Source organism: Myxine glutinosa, chromosome 4 (assembly GCF_964187855.1).
Source record: "Myxine glutinosa chromosome 4, kmMyxGlut1.1, whole genome shotgun sequence".
Taxonomy (NCBI): Eukaryota; Metazoa; Chordata; class Myxini; order Myxiniformes; family Myxinidae; genus Myxine; species Myxine glutinosa.
This window is the reverse complement of record NC_136264.1, coordinates 123,150,056-123,174,174: the sequence shown is the minus strand read 5'-3', so window position 1 is coordinate 123,174,174 and position 24,119 is coordinate 123,150,056. Positions and strand designations below refer to the sequence as shown.

The window sequence follows — 24,119 nt, the reverse complement described above, 5'->3', positions numbered from 1 at the left end:
TAGATGTTTCAATCCCTGGTTTATTTTGAAGCTTCGTTGCAGTTGTTATTGTTGGATGCATTTTCTCAGGAGCCGACGTCACAGTATCGTTTGGCCCTGTCATGTCAGATACCTCGAGGTTGTTTATCTTCACCATGCCGGGTTTACTACCTGACGGTCTCCCTTCCTGTTCATTCTTCCAAACTGTCTTTGGGTGGATCTGAGAGAGAAGACTCCATATCCTGTCGTTTGATGAATAGTTTCCTCTTCTTCTTCTTCTTCCATTTCTTCAGTTTGGGTTACCACTCTCTTCTCCTTCAGAATACTAGGCCTTACAAATCCCTTTGACACATTACTTCCTGTGTCATCCTCAATTGTACCAGGGTGTTCCGTGGTCCCATCCTCTGCGGGTTCTGATTTCCTCTTCTGTGCTCTCTTTGCCTTCCCTGCGCCCACTGCGTGCCATTGATTTATGGCAGCGGAAGAGATGGGATGAGAAGCTGGTATAGAACTTTCTTGATGGGCCTCTGCCCTCGAGCACAAAGGAGCAGCCGCCTCTCTTAGGATACCTTCAGTGACGCTGGGATCCTCTCGAGGCTGATCTGGATGTTGAGGAGCTGCAACCTCTTTAATGATAGTGGGGCAGTCTGCTCTCCTGTGATCCTTCGCTTTGCATACAAAACAACGGGGTTCGTTTGTCATATAAAACACCCTGTAATTCTTTCCGTCAAAAGGAATAACAAACGACCCCTCACATTCAGCATCCTTTCCCAATTCAATGGAGACTTGTCTTTTAAAAGACCAGACATGTTGGAGGGAGGGCTCATGACAGCCCAAAGACACAGGCTTGATGGGTGATCTCAACACTCCCAGTCGTTCCAGGAAAGGCACCACGACATTGTCAGGCACGTAAGGAGGTATCTATATAATAATACCGTAAGGACTCGACTTTGTTATCCCTTTTACGCCGCACCCAGTGACCCGATGCCCCGGCACTAATGGATTTACGATCTACGAACCGCGCTCTTTGTTTATCACCTACAGCCATACTCGAAAAATCTGAATTAGCCGACGTTGGGGCCCAAAAGCATCCGATTAACGGCCGATACGACGCCATCTTACGACTCCATCGTATTGGCGTCTGCTGGGTGAAGGCGCAACGAGCCGTCCGCTGATTGGACAGTCGAAGGCGACAGCAAGCCGTCCACTGAGTGGACAATCCTGAGCATGCATTCCGCCATTTGTGCCGGTGTCGTCGATCGCGCTGTACGCTAACCTCATCAGGTGGGTTTACCATAATGTCTTCCATATACTGTGATTACAACGAAGTGAAACTGATCAGCAGCCCATCAGTATCATATAAAGCAATAAATACCAAGGCTTCAGCTTCTGAAAGCTTAAAACAAAGTGTACTTCGCCGAGTGACGAAACGTAGGCGTAGGCCTCGGCCCTACCTATCCAGTTGTTGTTTCCGTTGTGTAAGGGGGGGGGGGGGGGGGGGGAAACAAACATTTTGGCCTCAGACCTTTGAGAGTACGTCGTTCCGTGAACTTTTTGAACGGGCCTCGTATGCCATGCTTCGTCAACGTTGGGTTGTTTTTAAATGATTTGAAGGATTAACTTAAGCACCTTGAATAGAGCAGTTTATTGTTCCTCAAAGACCAGGGTGTAAGTTGACTCAATATGATGGTAACTTTGCAATTCCTGCGTTGTCTCTGAATCAGCTGGCTGAGTCATATTGGCGTAGGGTAGGTCATGATCACCCCCCCCCCCCCCCCTTTCGTTTCACCAACTCCTGCATCTGCCACCGTTCATGATTATCAAAGTAGGCTTTACCCTGTTCACGATAAGGTAGAAATCAGAGTTGCATACGAAGAGATAAAAGGATGCCATTGACTTCGAGACGGTACGTGATATTTTCAAAAGTATATCGTCGCGTTGTCATTTAAGTAGATTGCAATAAATACGTTGTTCATATACGCACTCTTCATTCTCATCTTTCTTCCTAACTCTTACTCGGACAAGCAAATCCCCTATGCCATCAATAATGGTACACTCTATCCATACACCACATCCTCCCTTCCGTGGATGTTCCACGGGTTTCGGCTAGTATTAGATATAATTATCCTTGTACCAAGACTTGAGAGTGGCTCGACTTGTACAAAGAGTCCTCCCACACTAATCCCTTTCTCAATGGCTTTGTTTGCTGCAGCCTCTGAGTTAAGAAAGAACACAGCTTGTCCATACATTTTCGAGGCTGCAACTATCGTTGCTGGATCAACCACACTAGCGAGTGCTTTTACATAGGCCTCTATTTGGGTGATTTGTCCCAACTCGCATTTCACCCCGTGCTTCCTTGTTAACGCCTTAAACGGGTGGGCAGGGCGGTTCCCACCTGCACCAGAGGTAGTAGCGGCCATTTTTGCCCATGTACCATCCAGAGGCATGATTGCTATTAACGGTATATTTCCCGTCAAATGAAAATGAAAAAAAAATCAATGAGCTCGTTCGCGAGCCTCTGCTTATTTCAGCACGACCATACCGGTATGCTAAAGATTAACTCAAAAGGATAATCAAACGCGCGTTGAGCAAATAACTTATCGGCTTATTCGCCAAAACTATGCAAATTTAGCACAGAAAGTCGAGGGTGATTAAGCAAAAACAAGGAAGTCAAACAGTTTGTGATACGCCACAAATCGGGCGCGGCAAAACTAGTCCCACACGGGTGCGGCCGCACGCCACGGCTAGGCCCGAACACAAAGGGCTAATAACTCAAACGGGACGTCAAAGTAAAATAACAAAATGAAGCAACTCGGTTCAAATAACCCAAATAAACCAAAAATACAAACGGAAGAGGATGAGAAGGAAATGTCGAAAATAGCACGGCTCGAGGAGCAGCAAAATGGCGTGGCGTGGCGTAGTAGTAGTAGTAGTAGTAGTAGTAGCAGAAACAAGATAACTGGATCTACAATTGCAGTGAATATAGTAATTTGTGAGGCATCATTATCGTGTTCACACAACACCAGATACTGTGGTTATCGGAAATGTGGACTGAGGTTGTGGTTCTCTAAGAGCAGAAGGTCATGATGATTTCTCCACATGCATCGTGAACCAGTCTCGTAGTTTCGGATTATGTTGAGCTTTCTGCTGGTGACATTCGAAGCCATCAGATGCCACGAGGAGTATGTTGAAGATTTCTTGCGCACGCACAAGCAGCATATCAATGACATTTTCTCCGCCGCTCTCGTCGATGAGATTGCCATTCCCCAAAGACAGCGTCACTTCATCTCTGTCATTTCATACTACACCGCCAGAGCATCGTCTGCAATTATGAAACCTTATGTAATAAAGATGGCCACTGAGATTATCTTAAAGCCTTGGCTTGCTGTATTTAATTGGGAAGGAAGAAGTGTGGTGGGAAGCATGGAAAGAGATGGCAACCAGTCAAGTAAAATATATATTTTTTCTGGCAAACGAATATAACAGCGCGTTGTTATGTAATAAACATGTAACCTGGCAAGAATGAACCACAAACAATATTCATTCCATTAAGCACATGCCAGAAATGATAAGGATTCATCATCCTAATGTACAATACTCTGTTACAGAACGTTTCGTGGCAAGGATTATACTAGGTGGTTTACCATTGCCTTCCCAGTGGTGGTTAAGGGAGGGATTTGTCAATTGTTCAGGGTGCCGGTGATGGCTTGCCGACTCTTCCTGGAGGGCACCGTGGGATCTTTAACGTCCGCCTACTAACGCTGGCAGATGCGATTCCTGTTTAACGTCCATCCGAGGGACGGCACACACTGATGAATCTACCTACCTGTGAAACATCGGGATGACAGTTTATAGCTAGGTCGGGATTCTAACCCAGGCTAGACAGCTTGGAAGTAAATGTGCATACTTCTCGGGCCTAGGCTGCCTGTCAGCCTTGGGAATGAATGCCATTCTAAACTAGATGGTATTCATAGAATACTTACCCTGCGCAGTCAACTTGTTGCGAGCCAACTCTTCTGTTTTTGAACGTTTTTTTTGTTTGATCCAATATGGCTGCCAGACCACGTGAGCGATTACATCATAAATGTATATTCTCTAATATAATTGTTGCATAGATCACGCTCAATACATTTCAAAATGATCAGACTAAGCGTTGTCCTGTCAAATTATGACGTCATAATTACGACACCAATGACGTCATCGTTAACAACACCTATTCCCCATGGGGAGTTCTTTACAATGAGCCATGTTTCAATTTTTTCCATGGAGCAGTCTCAGAGATATGGAGGCGAAACGTTTTTCGATTTTTCCAAGATGGCACCTGTACCACGTGACCCATGACGTCATAATTATCATTAAAATATTCAACAGGGGGAGGTGCTCCTATGGTACAAATTTCGTGTCTATTGGACGAACAGTTGCAGTGGAAAATTTTTTTCCCATAATGATCAGATCAAGCATTGTACTTGTCGAATTATGATGTCATAATGAAGGCACCGATGACATCATCATCAACATATCTTATTTCCCATGGGGAGTACTTGAAAAGGAGCCTGTTTCAACTTTTTCCATTAAGCGGTTTGGGAGATGTAGAGGTGCAACATTTTTCCAAGATGGCGTCCGTACCACGTGACCTCTGATGTCATAATTATCAGCAAAAAAATATACAGGCAGAAGCGCTCCGACGGTAAAAATTTCATGTCAATTGGACCAACGGTTGCCGAGAAAATGAATTTTTAAAATGCAGATATGGCACACGTACACACCCGATTGCTTAACCCCGGCTTTCGCTTCGCGAGCGCAGGGTAATAATTACAATAAATGCATTTTATGAATACCTCTGAAAACGTGAATTATAATGTTGTCCTTTCTTTCAAATAACAAAGGTTGATTTTATGAGCTCGCTGCTGATTCATTTATATTCAATTAAAATATTGATAGGAGGTATTTAACGGAAAATAAATTATGAGTACATTCGGGTTTAGATCACCTTAATGATGGGAAAAAAACTTGCAGAGAAACCATTTTATCAAAGTGTCAATCATGTTACTGACGGAGCAATGATGGAAAGCACCCACATCCTGGTCTTTGTCCTTAAAAAAGTTATGTGGAACTTTAAAAGAGTGGAGCCATGCTTTGGGAGCTTTCCCGAGCACGAGCCTCATTATGCGTTCAGCGAAGGGGGTCGCACATTGAAAATGGCTTTGTGAAGAGAAGAGTGAGTCATCAACATCCAGTGAAATTGATCATTGAGGATGAATGACTCCTAGGGCTTAATAAATGCTTAATATTGTGTAGAAGCAATAAGCGTAGAAGTAATTAAAAGTGATATCAGATATGTGTCACGATTTCATATCGTTAGAGACGTCTACCCTCTCCTATTGTGCCTGTCTAAACTTAGGAGCCTGGTGTTGGCTTAGCGGTTAGGGTGCCGGCTTGGGATCTGATGGATCCTGGGTTCGAATCCCGGTCGATCGCTGAATTAACGCCAGGGGGTTCACTCAGCCTGTCATCCTTCCGAGGTCGGCAAATTGAGTACCAGTTCACTGGTAATTCCCTGTGTGTTGCAAGAGGCGACCAACAGGGTTGGCAGCAGGAAGGGCATCCGGCCATAAAACATTGCCTCAAAAAGGGGACCACGGTGCTTGAAAAAGGCCAAAACCTGCTCTGCGGGGAAGAATGGCCTCTAAAGGTGTTTTTTATTTTTTAGTGTCTGGATAGGCCTTCAGCCTTTAGTTTTGGCAACAAAAGGTGCCTTCAATCACTGTCCCGAATAGGCTGCAGCACCACCACATCAAGGTGAAAGGTCATGGATGGGTCGCCCCACCCACGGACAGGACCAGTCAACAAATTGTCAGCCATTTATCAATGGTTTATTTATTTATCAATTGCGAGCAAGATGGGAGGGGTGCGGCCTGTCACTGATGACGTGCAAGTCGAAGATAATAAAAGGGCTCGCCGTCAAAATGACGTGCACAGATGCTGGGACAAATAGCCACAAGAGGGTGTGCAAATCTGCACATCTGCTTAGCGATGCCAAACCTCCACCCGGCCAGCCACACCTCCCCCTTCGAGTCCCGCATCATGTGCAGACGCACTTGGGCTGCCAACTTGCTCCAGTTCCTGCTGTGTCCCACTGCGCACAGCCAGGGTATTTCTTGTCTCGTGATTTCCCATATATCTTTCTCCTATAGTGCGAGTCGGAAGACCTAAGGCATAGACAATTAAGGCTCCCGTTCATCGATGACTCGTGGGCGAGAATGATCGGTTGGAGGGTAAGGGGTTTATTAATTTATCAACAGTCAATGTTATTGCTTCCTCCTTGTTACCCCACCCCCTTTGCCCCCCTCCGGTGCCATTCCTTCCAATACATTATAAAACACTCTTGGTCTCTGGGTAAATTATGATTGCCGTTGTGGCTTCATCTGGTGACTTAATTAAATCCGTTAAGGTCAATTGGCTGTTGGAAAAGATCCCATCACGTGACCAAGGTTTGCTCAGCCTTATTCAATCGGTCACGTGGTCGCCTATCGGTGTGACTCTCACCTGCTTTAGGGACTCCAAATCTGTATGGTAACGTGGTATTTAGAGGCAGATCCAATAGTGGGTCCTTGAAACGAGTGACTGTCAAGGTCGCTTTAACGCGACTTGCTGGATTCGTATCGGGCAACTGGAACTACTGACTGACCGTTACCATATTAAAGATATTGTTACAGATGCGGGGTTCAGGATTTACTATGAGGGGGAATTCTCAGGCCCCTCCAGACAACCGGTCCTGAGGCCAACAGTCTCGGATAACTCTGTGGTCTGGCAGGTTTCTAATCAGCCACAAATGCTAATCGGACGACCACGAATCCTCCATCTGACACCATTTACCTGGGGGTGGTGTGGTCAACCTAACCATGGATCATGCCCTCGATGCGTACTGATCTTCATCTTGTTTATTCGGGTGCAGCCGAGTGAACTGCCCAGTATGCACCGGCTAATGTGTGGAGCCAATCGGTGGGGAAAACGTCCCGGCTAGCACTACTATTGACTATGCTACACCAATGGAAGAAAAGACATCACAGGCAGATTAGAAGCACAAGTGTAATGGGTATTTATTATTTACAAGAGAGGCGACAAGGAAAAGTATGTGCAATACGGCTTCATTCACAAGTACAGCAGACATGCATTCATTTGTGTGGTGGGGCAAAAGACATACAATGGGGATTTGTGTGGTGTGGCATTGTCCAGAGCAAAAAGACACAGTGCAGTTCTTACCTGGTTAATAATTGTCATTTCCTTGCGCTGGAAGAAAGGTATAGTGTGCAATGAGCTGTTAGCGGGGATAGTGTGCAATGAGTGTGGCTGTGCTCTGTAAGTATTGAACTGTTCCCCTGGTCGGCACTAATGGACCGGCCTGCTCCGGTGATCCTCTCTCATTCGTCTTGCAGGTTAACGGTGCAGGTTGGCACCTTTGTCCTGGCTCGTCCTCCACTCTTTCTGAACTGAACTCTCTTGTCCTCAAACCATCAACCTTCTGTCTCGATCCGTGTACTGTCCTTGTTCCAACCGTTACTGTCCTTGTTCCACTCTCTACTATCTAGACTGATTTGTAACCTCGCCTTATATGCGTATGAGGGGCGAGGGGTTTTTGAGGGGTGGAGATCACGACACCCCACCTTTTCCATGCATGGTTGCTGGGAGCAAAGGTCACGTGCCGCCATCTCTTGCCTTGGTGTGGCACGTCCATTGGCCCAGACGGGCCTCCATCTGACGTTATCCTCTGCGAGTTTATGTCTGACCAGGGTCGGATAGCATGGTAGACAACCGGAGGGATGTCGCTAATGATGGGAAACTATGGGGAAGGTTAGCACAAGTTTGCACCAACCGGCAGTATCATAATATTATCAGTATGTAAACTTTTTCAGCCTCTTTCTCTTATTTATGTCAACTGGCGTGTCTTGGCACTCCGTGCGCCTCTCCACACGTCGTTTCAGAAGGGTAGGCATCTTTGACCATGTCTGCTTTCTCAGGGAGTGAGGGATGGCAGGAATGGTGGGTGGGGGTTAGTGGTGGTGATGGTGGATTGGGGGTTGTGGGGGAATGGTGGAGGGGGAATGGGGGGATGGTGAGGGAAAACTGCCAAAATTGGGTCTTCAGGGTATTTTGGGTCTTCAGTGTCTTTTGGTTCCTCTGCGTCTTTGGGGTATTCTGGTTCTTCAGAGTCTTTAAGGGTCTTTTGGATCTTCGGGGTGTTTTGTGTCTTCAGGGTATTTGGGGTCTTTGGGGTCTTTTGGATATTCAGGGTATTTAAGGGTCTACAGGGTCTTTTGGCTCTTCTGGGTCTTTAAGGGTCTTTTCGGTATTTGTGGTATTTTGGGTCTTCGGGGTATTTAAGGGTCTTCAGGGTCTTTTTGGTATTTTGGGCCTTTGGGGTCTTTCGGGTCTTTAAGTGTCTTCAGGGTCTTCAGTGTCTTTAAGGGTATTTTGGGTGTTCAGATGCTTTTGGGTCTTAAGGGTCTTTTGGTTCTTCTGGGTCTTTAAGGATCTTTGGGGTATTTTGGGTCTTTGGGGTATTTTGGGTCTTCAGGGTCTTTTGGGTCCTTTGGGTCTTCAAGTGTATTTTGGGTATTCGGGGGTTTTAAGGGTCTTTTGGGTCTTCATGGTATCTTTTGGGTCTTTAAGGGTATTTTGGGTATTCAGGGTCTTTTGGGTCTTCATGGTATTTTCGGTCTTTGCAGTCTTTAAGGGTATTTTGGGTCTTCAGGGGTCTTGGTGGTCTTAAGGGTCTTGGGGGACTTAAAGGGTCACCAAAGGTCTGAGGGTCTCAGCAGTCTAAAGGGTCAAAAGGGATATTCCAATAGTACATAATTAAGAGTTCACGTACTGTGTTTTGGGTGTTAATTTTATTTGAAAAAGAAGAAGACGTTTTGGTCACAAATAAACATACAAACAAACATCACCATATACAGTCACGTGAAAAAGTAAGTACACCCCATGTAAAGTTTTGACTTTTTCAACATATTTCAACATACAGCTATTTGATCTTCATTTCAACAATATTGATAGATAAAGGTGATATAACATAACAAATATCATGAAACATTTACATTTTGAAGTCCATTGTATAATTTAAATAAACATAAATGCAAATTTCACATGTTGAAAAAGTAAGTACACCCTTGGCTCTAATAGGTGGTATTGCCCCCTTTGGCAGAAACAACCTCAAGTAGGCGTTTCTTTCACTGTCTACCAGTCTCTGACATCGACTGGGAGAAATTTTTGCCCACTCCTCCATGCAGAATTGTTTCAGCTGTGCGATGTTTGAGGGGTTTCTTGCACAGCTCGTTTCAAATTCCCCCACAACATCTCGATGGGATTTAGATCCGGGCTTTGACTTGGCCATTCCAGAACCCTCAATTTCTTTCTTTTCAGCCATTCCTTGGTGGATTTACTGGTATGTTTAGGGTCATTGGCATGTTGCAAGGTCCACCTTCGGTTGAGCTTCAACTTTCCGACAGATGGCCTCACATTATCCTCAAGCCTTTGGTACATTACCAAAGTGGATTACCATTACCTCACATTATTACCATTACCATCACACTTACCTCACATTACCATTACCATCTGTACGACAGATGGCCTTTGGTACTTTGGTACATTACCCTTTGGTACAATGACGAATTCATCGTGGATTCTATGATGGTGAGCTGCCCAGGCCCTGATGCAGCAAAGCTGCCCCAAACCATAATATTTCCACCACCATGCTTTACAGTTGGTATCAGGTTCTTGTGGTCAAATGCTGTCTTTGGTTTTCGCCAAACATTTCTTCTGGTACTGTGGCCAAATAGCTCTACCTTTGACTCATCTGTGCAGAGCACATTGTTCCAGAAGTGCTGGTCTTTGCCTAGGTGTTCATTGGCAAGCTTTAGTGTTGCCCTGATGTTCTTTCTGGACAGCAAAGGTTTCCTCCTGACACACCTCCCATGTAGATCAAATTTGTGCAGCCTCTTTCTAATGGCAGACTCATGCGCTTTGACATCAACGGTGGCAAGAGCTACCTGTAGGTCCCGTGATGACATTCTGGGGTTCTTAGAGACTTCTTTCAGCATCTTGCGGTCTGCTCTCGGGCTGAACTTGCTGGGGCGGCCTGGCCTGAACAAGTTGGCAGTTGTTTGGAATCTTCTCCACTTGTAGATGATCTTCCGGACAATCGAATGATTGATTTCAAATTGTTTGGAGACCTTTTTAAATCCCTTCCCAGACTCTTAGGCATCTTTAACCTTCTTTCTGAAGGCCCCAGAGAGCTCTTTTGATCTAGGCATGGTGACACTGCACACTTCAACAACAAAGAGCAAACCAAACTAAATGTCTGAGGTTTAAATAAGACAGGTTCCTCCAAGATCCTCTCCAACGATGTTCTAATCATTTGCACCTGAGCTGGTGCACCTGATTCTAATTTTAGGTATTGGAAGTAGTGATAAATGTAGGGGTGTACTTACTTTTTCCACATGTGAAATTTGCATTTATGTTTATTTAAATTATACAATGGACGACAAAATGTAAATGTTTCATGATATTTGTTGTATTATATCACCTTTATCTATCAATATTGTTGAAATGAAGATCAAATAGCTGTATGTTGAAATATGTTGAAAAAGTCAAAATTTTACATGGGGTGTACTTACTTTTTCACGTGACTGTACGTTTGCTCTATTATAATAAGATATATTGGAAGCAAACCAAATACAGTCAAAATTATCTCATGAAATGATAATGCATGTTTTTAAAAAGTGATAAAGAATGTGTGCACTTCAGTTTAGCAAATCCATGTTACAAAGGTTTTTTTATTTAGTCTTACGGTTTGTTGACAGGTTGCATTAAAAACCTTCCTCTCAAAATGGAAACGACATAAAGTGTGTCGGTGTCTAAAAACCTTAACATTATGCCCTGATGCTATGTGTCAACAGGTGTGTAACAAGATTCTGTTCCTGGTGAGCTTTGTGGGTAACCGTGGTACCTTCACCCGAGGGTGTCATGCCCTCCTCACCGAGTTGGACTTCCTGTACCATGTGTTCTACCTTTTTGTTTGCGCTGGGGCCCTACTCACGCACGAACTCCTGTACAGCCTCCTGGTTAGCTCTTTTCTATTGCTTTAATCATCTTTGATTTTGATGGTCACAGGTACTTCACCCAAGAGTCACCTCTTGTTCACTTCACGATAACACAATGTATTTTTACTCCAATGCCACCCTTGAAAATTCTGTGTCGTGCAAAAGCCGCTCTGAGACCATCACCGAGTACAGCATGCTCTACTCGAAGCGAATAGCAAATTTATGAGAGTCTGCTAATGTGACATCCATGATTCTGACAATATCCACAATAGCTTATCACACATAGTCAATAGTCATATGTATATACGGTATATAAATCTTAATATGACCCTACTGCAAAGCCGCAATGAGCCGGCGAAGCCAAAGCCTCTTGCCACTATTTTACCCATCACTATGGCATCAGTAGGTTAGGTAGTTGGTAGTAGGTAAGTGTAGTAGGTACCGTACCTAGTTCAAAATGACACCATTTGCATTCTGGATGAGATTAAAATTTATAAAATTTACTTCTTGATTAATTCGGTAATTCCGTCTCAACTTCGGATATTTCCGGCCGTGAAATTTCTAAAAAAGAATTCTTCGTCAATTTTAGAATATTTGTCGCCGTTTTCAGCCTCCGAAACGCGGTAATAAGCTTTTTGAAATATTTTTTCAAATGCTCGAATCTCATTGGTTCCGGTGTTTGGTGAAGATTTTCGTTGAAGATAACCAGGGCCAGTGCGGGCCCGGGGAACGAGGTTGGTCGTAAAGTATTTTAATTACAAATTAGAGGTGCATAAGCTTGTGAATCAAACAAAGACGGGTGAAACAAACTCCTATTGAACTTTTTTGTAATTTTTTATGCATACTTCCGCATCCGCAAGATGGCGGCCTCCATGGAGCGATATGGTGCGTCAAAGCTTCGAAATTCTCAAAGGATCCAGCAAAATCTGGCTTTTCAACATAATACGCGTTCATTCACAACACCGGCTTAGCCGGCGATTATAATAAAAGGCAATGTGTGTCAGTGTGTGTGTGTGTGCGTGTGTATGTATGTGTGTGTGTGTGTGTGTGTGTGTGTGTGTGTGTGTGTGTGTGTGTGTGTGTGTGTGTGTGTGTGTGTGTGTCCTCCATAATTCCAAAACCATGAAACCGAGTGCCCCAAACTTTGCATGCAAACTTATCAAATTCTAAGGGAGTGCATGAAAGAAAAGCCGGGTGTTTGGGAGTGTTTAAACACCCCTTTTGAAGATCATTAACCGGTTTGTTTAATTAAAACCTAAACAGGTGTTATCCTTGGTCAGTCCGCTATCCCTCGCAGGGGTCTTCAGCTTTTTTGGCTTGCTCAAAATTCCTTGCCTTGGAACAGGCCACAATGGTTTCTGCACCATTAAGTGCTCAACATTAATTTTTTTCACTTTCTTCACTCATATCATCGAATGTCTGCTCTTCATACCTACAAATGGCTGTACACATCGCTTTTGTAGAAATCGCGTTTTATGACTTTGTGGAGAATTCCCTTTGGTGAAAATGTCGTTTTTCTTCCCGATGGCCATACACCCTGATTTTAACTCCGATTCGATTTCCATTTTCATTTGCGGTAGTCGCTGGAATAGATTTCGACTCGGTGAAAACAAATTCTGTGAAAATCTATTCAGTTTTGAGTAATCTGCGGCGTGTAGTGATCTCACATAGTGCATGTTGTAGGCCTTGCCTGTTAGGCAGTGGCGTTTTCTACTCATAAAGGTCTCCAAATGAATTTCTGGTTTGAAATAGTGCATATCTTCACATGCCTGGAGTTATAAGTTATTAGATTATACAAGGATTGCAGGTGCATGGCTTAGAAATAATTGTATTTTATGACTTTGTCAAGGATTTCCTTTGGTGAAAATGTGGCTTTACTTTGACTGACCTCACGCCCTCATTTTAACTCCGATTCGATTTATGTTTTCATTTCTAGTGGTCGCTAAGATAGATAAAGACTCGGTGAAAGCAAATTGTGGGAAACATCTGTTCGCTTTTTATCAGTTTATCACGTCGAGTGACTTTACATGTCGCAATGCTTAAATGTTCCTCGTGCTCTTTGTATAGGCCTTGCCTCCAACCCACACCCTCCCCTCGCATATATAGAAGCGTATGTTAAAGTAAACAAACACATCTAAACGTATATAAAAGTATACGGAAGAAGCGTACCTACAAACAACAACAGTGACTACAACATCATCAACATCAACAACAACAACAGCGTGTTGTAGAATATCTTTCGTTAGTCACTTAATGACTCTCGATAGAGGAAATGGTATGGCATTTGAGTCCGTTTGCTTGTTTGTTTGTCCGCACAGAATAAATATGATTTTCTCTTCCACCGTTGGTCCGATCGACAGGAAATTTTCACCATATGTGCAACTACACCTGTATCATTTTTTTATGATAATTATGACGTCAAAGGTCACGTGGTTCGGCCGCCGTTCTTGGATAAACCAAAAAACTTTGCACCTCTATATCTCCGAAAGCGTTGCATAGAAAAAATTGAGAAATGGCTCATTGTAAAAAACTCCATGGGGAATAAAATATGTTAATGATGATGTCATAGGTGCCTCCATTATGACGTCATAATTCGACAATTACAAAACTTCATCCGATCAAGATGAAATTTCTTGAGCGTCATGTTGGCATAAATTTGTGGAGAAAAAAATAATGATGACGTCACAGGTCACGTGGTTCGGCCGCCATATTTGTTTTAGCACAAAAGCCTTAAAAACACTGAAAATACATCCTGGCAAGGGTTTGCAATCTCTGATTACCTTCGCAAAAGCGGAAGGTTATGTTTTGATCGCTGTGTATTTATTTGTATGTCTGTGTGTGTGTATGTTAATCGCATAACTCAAAAAGTATTCAACCGAATTGCATGAAATTTGGTGGGATGATTGGTTATTATACGGGACACATTTGATTAGATTTTGGGAAACAGATTTGCTCAAATTCTGACTATTTTTAACTCGATCGTATTTCACTCAAAGTTATGAGCGACTGAAGAAGAAGATGTCCATCCAGGACGTCATCACTATAACGCGATCTCCCGCGATCATTTCAACCTCAAAAAAAATTATAATTGCAGATTTGACAATAGATGAGGCATATTAACAAACGAATGAAACAGATTTGCTCAAATTCTGACTATTTTTAACTCGATCGTATTTCACTCAAAGTTTTGCGCGACTGAAGAAGAAGATGTCCATCCAGGACGTCATCACTATAACGCAATCTCCCGCGATCATTTCAACCTCAAAAAAAATTATAATTGCAGATTTGTCAAGAGATGAGGCATATTAACAAACGAATGAAACAGATTTGCTCAAATTCTGACTATTTTTAACTCGATCGTATTTCACTCAAAGTTATGAGCGACTGAAGAAGAGGATGTCCATCCAAGACGTCATCACTATAACGCGATCTCCCGCAATCATTTCAACCTCAAATGAAATTCAAATTGCAGATTTGTCAATCGGGGAGGCATATTAACAGACGAATGAAACAGATTTGCTCAAATTCTGATTTTTAAAAATCGATCGCATTTCACATAAAGTTTCACATCGCATACACTCCCATGCCAAGTACAGAACAGTAGCTGCGGCGAAGGTATGCGCTCTACCGAGTGCCCGGATTCTAGTTGCTCTTTTTCTTGTTGTAAATTGTGATTGATACTCTCATACCTTTAATTTCCATTGGATGTTTCCCCAGCCTGGATTGCACATGGCGGCACTGTACAAAAGATGTTACCAAACATTCAGGCTCATATTGTACAATCATCCACAGTATTTTCTATCAAACTGTTGCTTTTACCTATCCCTAAACGCTATCTATCCTCCATCTTACCTTATCTTTTATCAGCCCCTTTTAACCCTTAACCAAATGGAGAGTTCATAGAACACGATACCCCGCGTAGTGTATAGGTATCTACTTCAAATTTAATAAAATAATGATTTTAAAGATCGTTTAAAAATACGGAAGTTTAGCGCTACAGAAGCAGTCTTATACACCACCCTTATACAATGTAATAAGGTGACATTGAGTCACTGTTTTGGAAATGGAGGCTTTATTGATCACCATAGAATGCAGTGTCAATCGGCATCGTACATAGCCATATTGGCGGCTTCTCATTCCTCTCTTATAGATGCCACACCCACTTACCAGGGGCTGCGCTGGACAACTTCCTATTACATACACCACTCTATAGAACTTGTCCAAGTACTGTACTGCCAAACTGGAGGTTCTTGGACATATTAAGAAGGCGATTTGTGCTCTACAGTGTTCACCGTTCAAGTATATAATTCAATTTAAATAAAGGTTTAAAGAGGATTAAAGGCATATAAATAAATTAATTCCGCGATGTACCGGCATTTTCCTCATATATTACACGACCCTATCTCACTCGTTAAATTAGTTATTCATATCTGTTGTTTGTGTCATTTAGAACGTCGTTAAAAACAGTACGTTTCCTGTTTGGAATGATTTCAATTTTGTTTGACTGCCAGGTAGGCAGACAGTGTAAAAATATTATCTCACTCCTCTCTGTGCATGTGCGGACAGGACAAATTCCGAGCCAAAGTACCGTGGAACGGCAAACTGTCTTCCGATTAGTGTTCAAAATATAACACTCAATTTAAATAATTTGTTCCTCGATCATAAACTGACAATCATGAACTGATAGGATGGAAAGATGGACGGTCATGAACCAATTACTGCTTAACCCCCGCTTTTTGTGTTGTGTGTGTTTACAGCGGCACTTTAGTAAACATGTACTACAAGTGCTGCTGCCTCTTCCTCCCATCCGTTAAAGGGCAGGCTCTTTGCTAGTTAGGTTTGAGGCACGCCTGGAAAAACTTGGGGTTTGTGCAAAAATATGTTTGTTTGCTGAGGGATCACAACGCGCCTGTATTATTCACTCCCACAATTGCACTATCAACTCAATAGTTGTATTTGTGGCTATTGCCCCGGTGTATTTTCCCCCAGCTTACCACACACCATGGCCGACTCCAGTATGCACGCTTAACATTCATCTGAACCATCACCGAAATTTGAGTTGTTATCGTTAATATTTGTTTGATGTACATTTTTTATTATTGTCCACTCTTCTCATAACTCCCTGCAGCTCTTTGACCTCGTGTACCGTGAGGAGACCCTACTGAACGTGATAAAGAGTGTGACAAGAAACGGCCGCTCTATTGTTCTCACAGCCATCCTCGCCCTCATACTCGCATATCTCTTCTCCATCGTTGGATTTCTCTTTTTCCGAGATGATTTTGTACTTCCGATCGACCGACCTCATGGGCACACCCCCCTGCATGATGCGGCCGCTCGGGGTATAAGCCTATGTTTGCTCATCCAATGTGCCAGATTGTCCAAGTTCTGTAAATATAATTGAAAATGGATTTCGGATAGCCTGGTAATAAGAACTCGAATAGCATTCCGGAAATCTTTTATTTTCTTTCCATCACATTTCCTTTTTACCTTCCACAGTTGCATATCCAGGTGACACTTGCAGCTCAGCAGCAGATAGTTGCTCTACACCTAGTTCCACAGCACGCTACCGAAGCCAGTTTCTCCATGATGGTACGTGAAATGGGCAAGTAAAAAAAGGTCTTCCGTTATAATACCACTATAAATTAAAAACCCGAATACTATTCAGATTCCTCCTGATGACTCCATCTTTACCTATTCAGGTTCCTCCTGATGACTCCATCTTTACCTAGTCGGGTTCATCCTGATGACTCCATCTTTACCGATTCAGGTTCCTTCTGATGACTCCATCTTTACCGATTCAGGTTCCTCCTGATGACTCCATCTTTACCTATTCAGGTTCCTCCTGATGACTCCATCTTTACCGATTCAGGTTCCTCCTGATGACTCCATCTTTACCTATTCAGGTTCCTCCTGATGACTCCATCTTTACCTATTCAGGTTCCTCCTGATGACTCCATTTTTACCTATTCAGGTTCCTCCTGATGACTCCATCTTTACTCAGTCGGGTTCATCTTGATGACTCCATCTTTACCAATTCAGCTTCCTTCTGATGACTCCATCTTTACCTATTCAGGTTCCTCCTGATGACTCCATCTTTACCTATTCAGGTTCCTCCTGATGACTCCATCTTTACCTAGTTGGGTTCATCCTGATGACTCTATCTTTACCGATTCAGGTTCCTTCTGATGACTCCATCTTTACCTATTCAGGTTCCCCCTGATGACTCCATCTTTACCTATTCAGGTTCCTCCTGATGACTCCATCTTTACCGAGTCAGGTTCCTCCTGGTGACTCCATCTTTACCTATTCAGGTTCCTCCTGATGACTCCATCTTTACATATTCAGGTTCCTCCTGATGGCTCTATCTTTACCTAGTCAGATTCCTCCTGATGACTATCTTTACCTTGTCAGATTCCCCCTGATGACTCCATCTTTACCTGGTCGGTTGCCTCCTGATGACTCCATCTTTACCTATTCAGGTTCCTCCTGATGACTCCATATTTACCTAGTCAGATTCCTCCTGATGACTATCTTTACCTAGTCAGGTTCCTCCTGATGACTCCATCTTTACCTATTCAGGTTCCTCCTGGTGACTCTATCTTTACCTAGTCAGATTCCTCCTGATGACTCTATCTTTACCTGGTCGGGTGCCTCCTCATGACCCCATCTTTATCTATTCAGGTTCCTCCTCATGACTCCATCTTGACCTAGTCGGATTCCTCCTCATGGCTCCAATATTGTATTTGGTGTTTCAATTGATTCATGAAATTAGCCTGGTGTTGGCTTAGCGGTTAGGGTGCCGGCTTGGGATCCTAGGATCCTGGGTTCGAATCCCGATCGATCGCTGAATTAACACCAGGGGGGTTGACTCAGCCTGTCATCCTTCCGAGGTCGGCAAATTGAGTACCAGCTTGCTGGGATGAATGATCACGGTGTGTACCCCGATTTAGAATAGGTACACCGTATCCCTGCGCATCGTAAGAGGCAACTAAGGGTTGGCGTAAGGAAGGGCATCCGGCCATAAAAAACATTGCCTCAAAACAGGGAACCATCATGGGGCCCGCAAGGCTAACCCCCGCTCTAGCGGGGAAAATGGCCTTAAAACGATCATTCATATTCATTTGATTCATGAAATTGCCATACTTTATAGACATTTCCTGTGGTGGCCCGTTACTCATCGATCGACTCATGGAACATTGCGGTGTCATTTTCATTATGCATGCTGTTTTCTTACCGCTGAGTTTATAGTTTTCCAGACTCGGTGGAATCATGGTTAGAGCATCTGCTCTGAGTCTGGTAGGCCGTTAGTTAGATTCTGACCCCAGCCGTGTCATATCATAGACTTTAAAAATGTTTCGTGCTGCTTCCTTGCTTTGAGGGTCAGCATTTAAAAATGGTAGAGCACGGACAAACAACCATTGATTGGCAACCATTGCACAGGCTTGATGGGTCGAATGGCCTCATCCTGCGTTAAACATCCTTGTAAGGGAACTCATATTTATTCCTTTGGCATTGTCTTCTTCTGCCCATTGATCTTCTTTCCCCTTTTATTTTAATGTTCCTTTTACTTGAATGATTGTTCTTTGCTTCCTTATTACTACATCCGCCACCAAAGGTGGATGGAGGTTATGTTTTCACCCCTGTCTGTCTGTTTGTCTGTCCGTTTGTGAACAAAATATCTCAAAAAGTTGTGGACGGATTTGGACGGAATTTGGCAGAGATGTAGCGAATGTGACGAGGACGAAATGGTTAGATTTTGGTGAAGATCCGGATCCGGAAAGTATAATTTTTTAAGTAATTCTTCACCATTGAGTGATATGGCCAACCAGGCGGAGGTTTGGCCAACCAACCATGCTCTCTACTGAGTGCCGTTCTAGTTTTACCTGTAATTTACGGTTTCAATCGTGGAATGGAAATCCATATTTCTGTAGCTCTCACTCCTAGCGACACTTTTTGTCAATGTTTGCCTGCTAATCTATTATATTCCTACTGTTTTTCTTTTACAAACCATGACTTTATGAAGAGTAAAAAAAGTCATTGTTTACTGACTTGTTCCTCGCTTATTCAGTCCCCACCTATTGTTCTCAATGATTCTTGCAGACCATTCATCAATGACAGAAGGGCTTGAAAGGTCATGTGACACACTGCTGATGTGCATCATCACAGTGCTGAACCAAGGACTGCGGAATGGAGGCGGTGTTGGAGACGTGCTGCGACAACCATCGAAGGATGTGAGGGTTATTACCATACTTCCTTAGCGTCTACCTGAATTTTAATCCCAAATCGCTTTTCAATTGCAATGTTTCTCATCCGCAGGAGCCATTGTTCACGGCTAGAGTTATATACGACCTTCTCTTTTTCTTCGTTGTTATAATAATCGTTCTCAATCTCATCTTTGGAGTCATCATTGACACCTTTGCTGACCTGCGCAGTGAAAAGCAAAAAAAGGAAGAGATTCTGAAAACGACATGCTTCATTTGTGGTATGGCACTCTGCACCATGACATCAAGATTAAATCAGTGTTCTTTCCACATTATTCATTAACGATGAAGATGTGAAAAGGAATTCTTTGTTTTTATAACAAGCCATATACGTCTATTTTGCACCGCAAGTGAATCTGTGACATGTTAACTGAATCTTGCAGTGTCCAGACAGAGATTACTGACGTCAATGTCTGTTGGCTTCAAGTTTCATATGAGGCCGAAATGAGAGAGAGAGATTTATGTTGGTAATATAGTTGAAAGGTTTTGAAGAACTTTCAGCCCGAGATGCTTAGATTATTGTACGGTTCTAGGAGAAAATCTAAAATAAGCAGTGAATTTTACTAAAAGTGAAAACAACAAATGGAATGTAGAATATCAAATTGTTTTTGTCTACGTTAATTTCCTCTCTTTTAGATTGTTTTGTCTTATTTTCTTCTCATAAGTTAGTTTCTATCGTTTTAGCTCCATCATTGAATAAGATAAGATGCTACCCCCTCATCTGTTCCACCCCTACCCATCTACTCATATAACCTCCTCTCTCGGGTATATGTTCAGTATCCTGAATACCAGAGAGAATTCTGTCAAAAAGTATAGCGGGAAATCTCAAATAAAACCAAAATGTTGAGCAATTTTTGAACAAAACAACCAAAGATTTATACTAGTTAGACGTACTTGCATTCTGTAAGCAGATACATAAATCAATTCAATGAAGAATGAATGAGCAGAATAAGTTCTTTATCGATGCACATTCCAACTGGCCAAGGGAGCGACGCTCCACAAGCTGACTTTTCTTTACGGATATACACTACATGGCCAAAAGTATGTGGACGCCCAAACATCCCACCCGTATGTGCTAGTCGAACATCTCATTCCAAAATCATGGGCATTAATATGGAGTTGGTCCCCCCTTTGCTGCTATAGCAGCCTCCACTCTTCTGGGAAGGCTTTCCACTAGATGTTGGAACATTGCTGCGGGGATTTGCTTCCATTCAGCCACAAGAGCATTAGTGAGGTCGGGCACTGATGTTAGGTGATTAGGCCTGGCTCACAGTCAGCGTTACAAATCATCCCAAAGGTGTTCAATGGGGTTGAGGTCAGGGCTCTGTGCAGGCCAGTCAAGTTCTTCCACACCGATCTCGACAAACCATTTCTGTATGGCATTCGCGTTGTGCACGGAGGAAATGTCATGCTGAAGCAGGAAAGAGCCTTCCCCAAACTGTTTCCATAAAGGTGGAAGCACACACTCGTCTAGAATGTCATTGTACGCTGCAGCGTTAAGATTTCCCTTCACTGGAACTAAGGGGCCTAGCCCGAACCATGAGAAACAGCCCCAGACCATTATTCCTCCTCCACCAAACTTTACAGTTGGCACTATGCATTTGGGGAGGTAGCATTCTCCTGGCATCCGCCAAACCCAGATTCATCCGTCGGACTGCCAGATGGTGAAGTGTGATTCATCACTCCAGAGAACGCATTTCCACTGCTCCAGAGTCCAATGGCGGCAAGCTTTGCACCATCCAGCCTACGCTTGGAATTGCGCATGATGATACAGTGTGGCCCCGTTATAACGTGATCGTTGAAGTCCATAAAATGTCATCGCGAAAAAAGCGGGGTCGCGCTAAATCGGGGTTCAAGAAAATCAGCGTTCAAACTGACCCAATGTTGACCTAACATCCGAAAACATCCAAAAACAGGATGTAGTGTTCTTGGGGAGGTAAGAAACTCGGATCTTTCCGTCACGGCTTACGAGGTTGGCAGCTGGCAGATGAGCGGGACAGTTGTCAAGCAAAAGAAGAGCTTTAGGTTCTAGCTTTTGCTTATGCAAATGAGCGCGGACGGCAGGGACAAAAGTTTTGTGAAACCAATCCTCAAAGATGACACTTGTCATCCAAGCATTGCTGCTGTGCGTGCACTCGAACGGAAACGACTTCATGTTGACATGGTGAAAACAGCGGGGCGAGCGAGATTTGCCAATCATGAGCGGTTTAACTTATGTGTTCCAGTCTTGTTTACACAAAACAACAACGTCACGCGGTCTTTGCATTGTTTGAACCCCTCACGTCGGTGGGCGTCATCTTTGCTAGCCAGTGTACGGTCTGGGATCATCTTGTAGCAGAGGCCTGTTTCGTCACAGTTGTACACTTGTTCTTCCACCTAGCCACCTTCTTCTAAGAGAGTTTTTAGTTCAGCCGGGTATTCGCTGGTGGCGGCACTGTCAGCTGAGCGAATTTCTCCTGACACTAACACTTGAGAAATCCCGTGACGGCGTTTAAACCGGTCTAGCCATCCATTGCTAGCTTTGAACTGTGAGGTTTCTCCGTTGATCTGCTTGTCAAACTTCTCGGCTTGAGCTTTGAGAATAGGACCGGAAATTGGAAGGCCTTCTGAGCGAGCTTGAACGAACCACTCGTATAGGGAGTCATCGAGGCTGTCTTCAGGCGTTTGGCTTTTAGTCCTGCTTCTTCTTCAACTTAGCAAAGCGATGCACGTAACTTTTATTCTTGAGATTTCCAGCCACGAAGTGTTGATTCCAGTATCCCGAGGTCTCGTGCAACTTGAGTTTGACTTTTAGTCTTGATCGCGTCAAGTGTGTGAAGCTTATCTTTCACAGAAAAAGATTTTCTTTTTCTAGCAGTTTGTTCCATTTCCGAAAATAAGTTCCAGAAAGAGCAAAAAAAAAAAAAGGTCCAATGACTCATCACGTTATATCCGAATTCGCGTTAAAACGGGGCTCGTAAAATCGGGGTTTCACTGTATTAGGCTTGTGCGCGGCTTCTCGGCCATGGAAACCGATTTCATGAAGCTCCCGACGAACAGTTGTTGTGCTGACGTTGCTTCCAGAGGCAGTTTGGAACTCGGTAGTGAGTGCTGCAAGCGAGGACAGACAATTTTTTTACGTGCTTCAGCACTCGGCGGTCCAGTTATGTGAGCTTGTGTGGCCTGCAACTTCGTGGCTGAGCTGTTGTTGCTCCTAGACGTTTCCACTTCACAATAACAGCACTCACAGTTGCCCGGGGCAGCTCTAGCAGGGCAGAAATTTGACGAACTGACTTGTTGGAAAGGTGGCATCCTATGACGGTGCCACGTTGAAAGTCATTGAACTCTTCAGTATGGCCCATTCTACTGCCAATGTTTGTCTATGGAGATTGCATGGCTGTGTGCTTGATTATATTTACCTGTCAGCAATGGGTGTGGCTGAAACAGCTGAATCCACTAATTAGAAGGGCTGTCCGCATACTTTTGGCTATGTAGTGTGTGGGTGTGTATATATATATATATATATATATATATATATATATATATATATATATATATTTATATATTTATATATATTTATATATATATGTATATATTGTTGCGGTTCTGAGAAAGTGTACATATTTGATTAATAACGGTTAAAGGTTTTGCCCCCATAGTTAGTCCACATGCAACACGTAGGTCACCTTACAACGTTAGTTATTTCTTAGTATATGTGAGATAAGGCCATTTCCAATAGTGACATCTGCGTTGTGTAAAACAAATAAGAATAGGCTCCTTCCATTGTGCCCCCACCCTCCAAATTCCACCTCGTTGGACAGAATCCATCCCGCGCCCCATTTGACAACTCGCAGTTTGTTATGCTTGGGATGCTCGCAGTTTGTTACGCTTTGGCTACCAGCAGCGTTTGCTGCTCTTCGTTTGCTGGTTTGCTGGAACTAGCCCAATGCCACGAGGTAAGGCCTGGAAAAGGGGCGGAGCGCGAGGTCGGGGGTGTGGCCATGTCAAGCAGACATCAAGGGCGGAGCCGGTAAGACCCCAACAACCAACCAGGGCTCGAGTGGGCATGGCTAAGGGGCGTGGTGAGAGCGCGTCGGGCAGATTCGAGAGGGTTCGCTGGGCGGCGCTATATAATCACGCACGCAAAGCCCTTCCAGAGGACTCGCAAGTGGAGAGCGTGATAAAAGGACGGTGCAGAAAGGACTGATGAGTGAGGGGCTTTGCAAGAAGATTTATGCGGTTTATGAGCACTTGAGGACTTATGTGCATTACGAAGGACTTACGCAACAGCGCTCGTGCAGAAGGACTGACGTGCTTTACCAACGTGGACTTGGGGGCTGATGCAGCGGCACTCATTGGAGAGGACTGTGCGGAGAGGGCTGATGCGCTTTGATCAAGAGGACTGTCACGTTCGGCTTTGGGTTGCTGAGATCGCCAGTATAACCGCCAGCCGGTTCGTTTATTACGTACGCGGCTAAGCCGTGCAATAATCGGCAGCTTACCGATCCCCCCCATATAATTGTCCGATCCGCGCCACCGATACATGGAGATCTTGCCTGCCGTCTCCCATCTTCACTGCCGTACGAGTCGGGGGCCGGAGCGAGCTGTGGACGCCATCTGTGGACCCTCAACCCGACCATCGACAACCCCCGTGTGAGTCTGAGTCTGAGTGTGAACGGGCCCGTGTCCAGGGATAAGTTAAGACTGTTATAAGGCTGCCCTGTGTATCTGCTTCTTCTTCATCACTGTACATTGCTTCTTTTTCTTCTTATGCATTGTACAAAGTGTGCAATAAATTACT

At 43.8% G+C, this 24,119-nt stretch overlaps 1 protein-coding gene across 4 annotated transcripts in view; it reads left to right on the top strand.

Annotated features, from left to right (window-relative positions):
• LOC137425950 (inositol 1,4,5-trisphosphate-gated calcium channel ITPR1-like) overlaps nt 1-24,119 on the top strand; it is a 465,322-nt gene that overhangs the window by 345,088 nt on the left and 96,115 nt on the right. For all 4 annotated transcript variants that reach the window (XM_078776380.1, XM_078776381.1, XM_078776379.1 and 1 more), the window contains 5 exons: nt 10,935-11,099; nt 16,207-16,417; nt 16,575-16,667; nt 19,179-19,309; nt 19,395-19,560. In XM_078776380.1, coding sequence (XP_078632506.1) covers nt 10,935-11,099; nt 16,207-16,417; nt 16,575-16,667; nt 19,179-19,309; nt 19,395-19,560 — 766 coding nt within the window. The remainder of the gene's footprint in view (nt 1-10,934; nt 11,100-16,206; nt 16,418-16,574; nt 16,668-19,178; nt 19,310-19,394; nt 19,561-24,119) is intronic.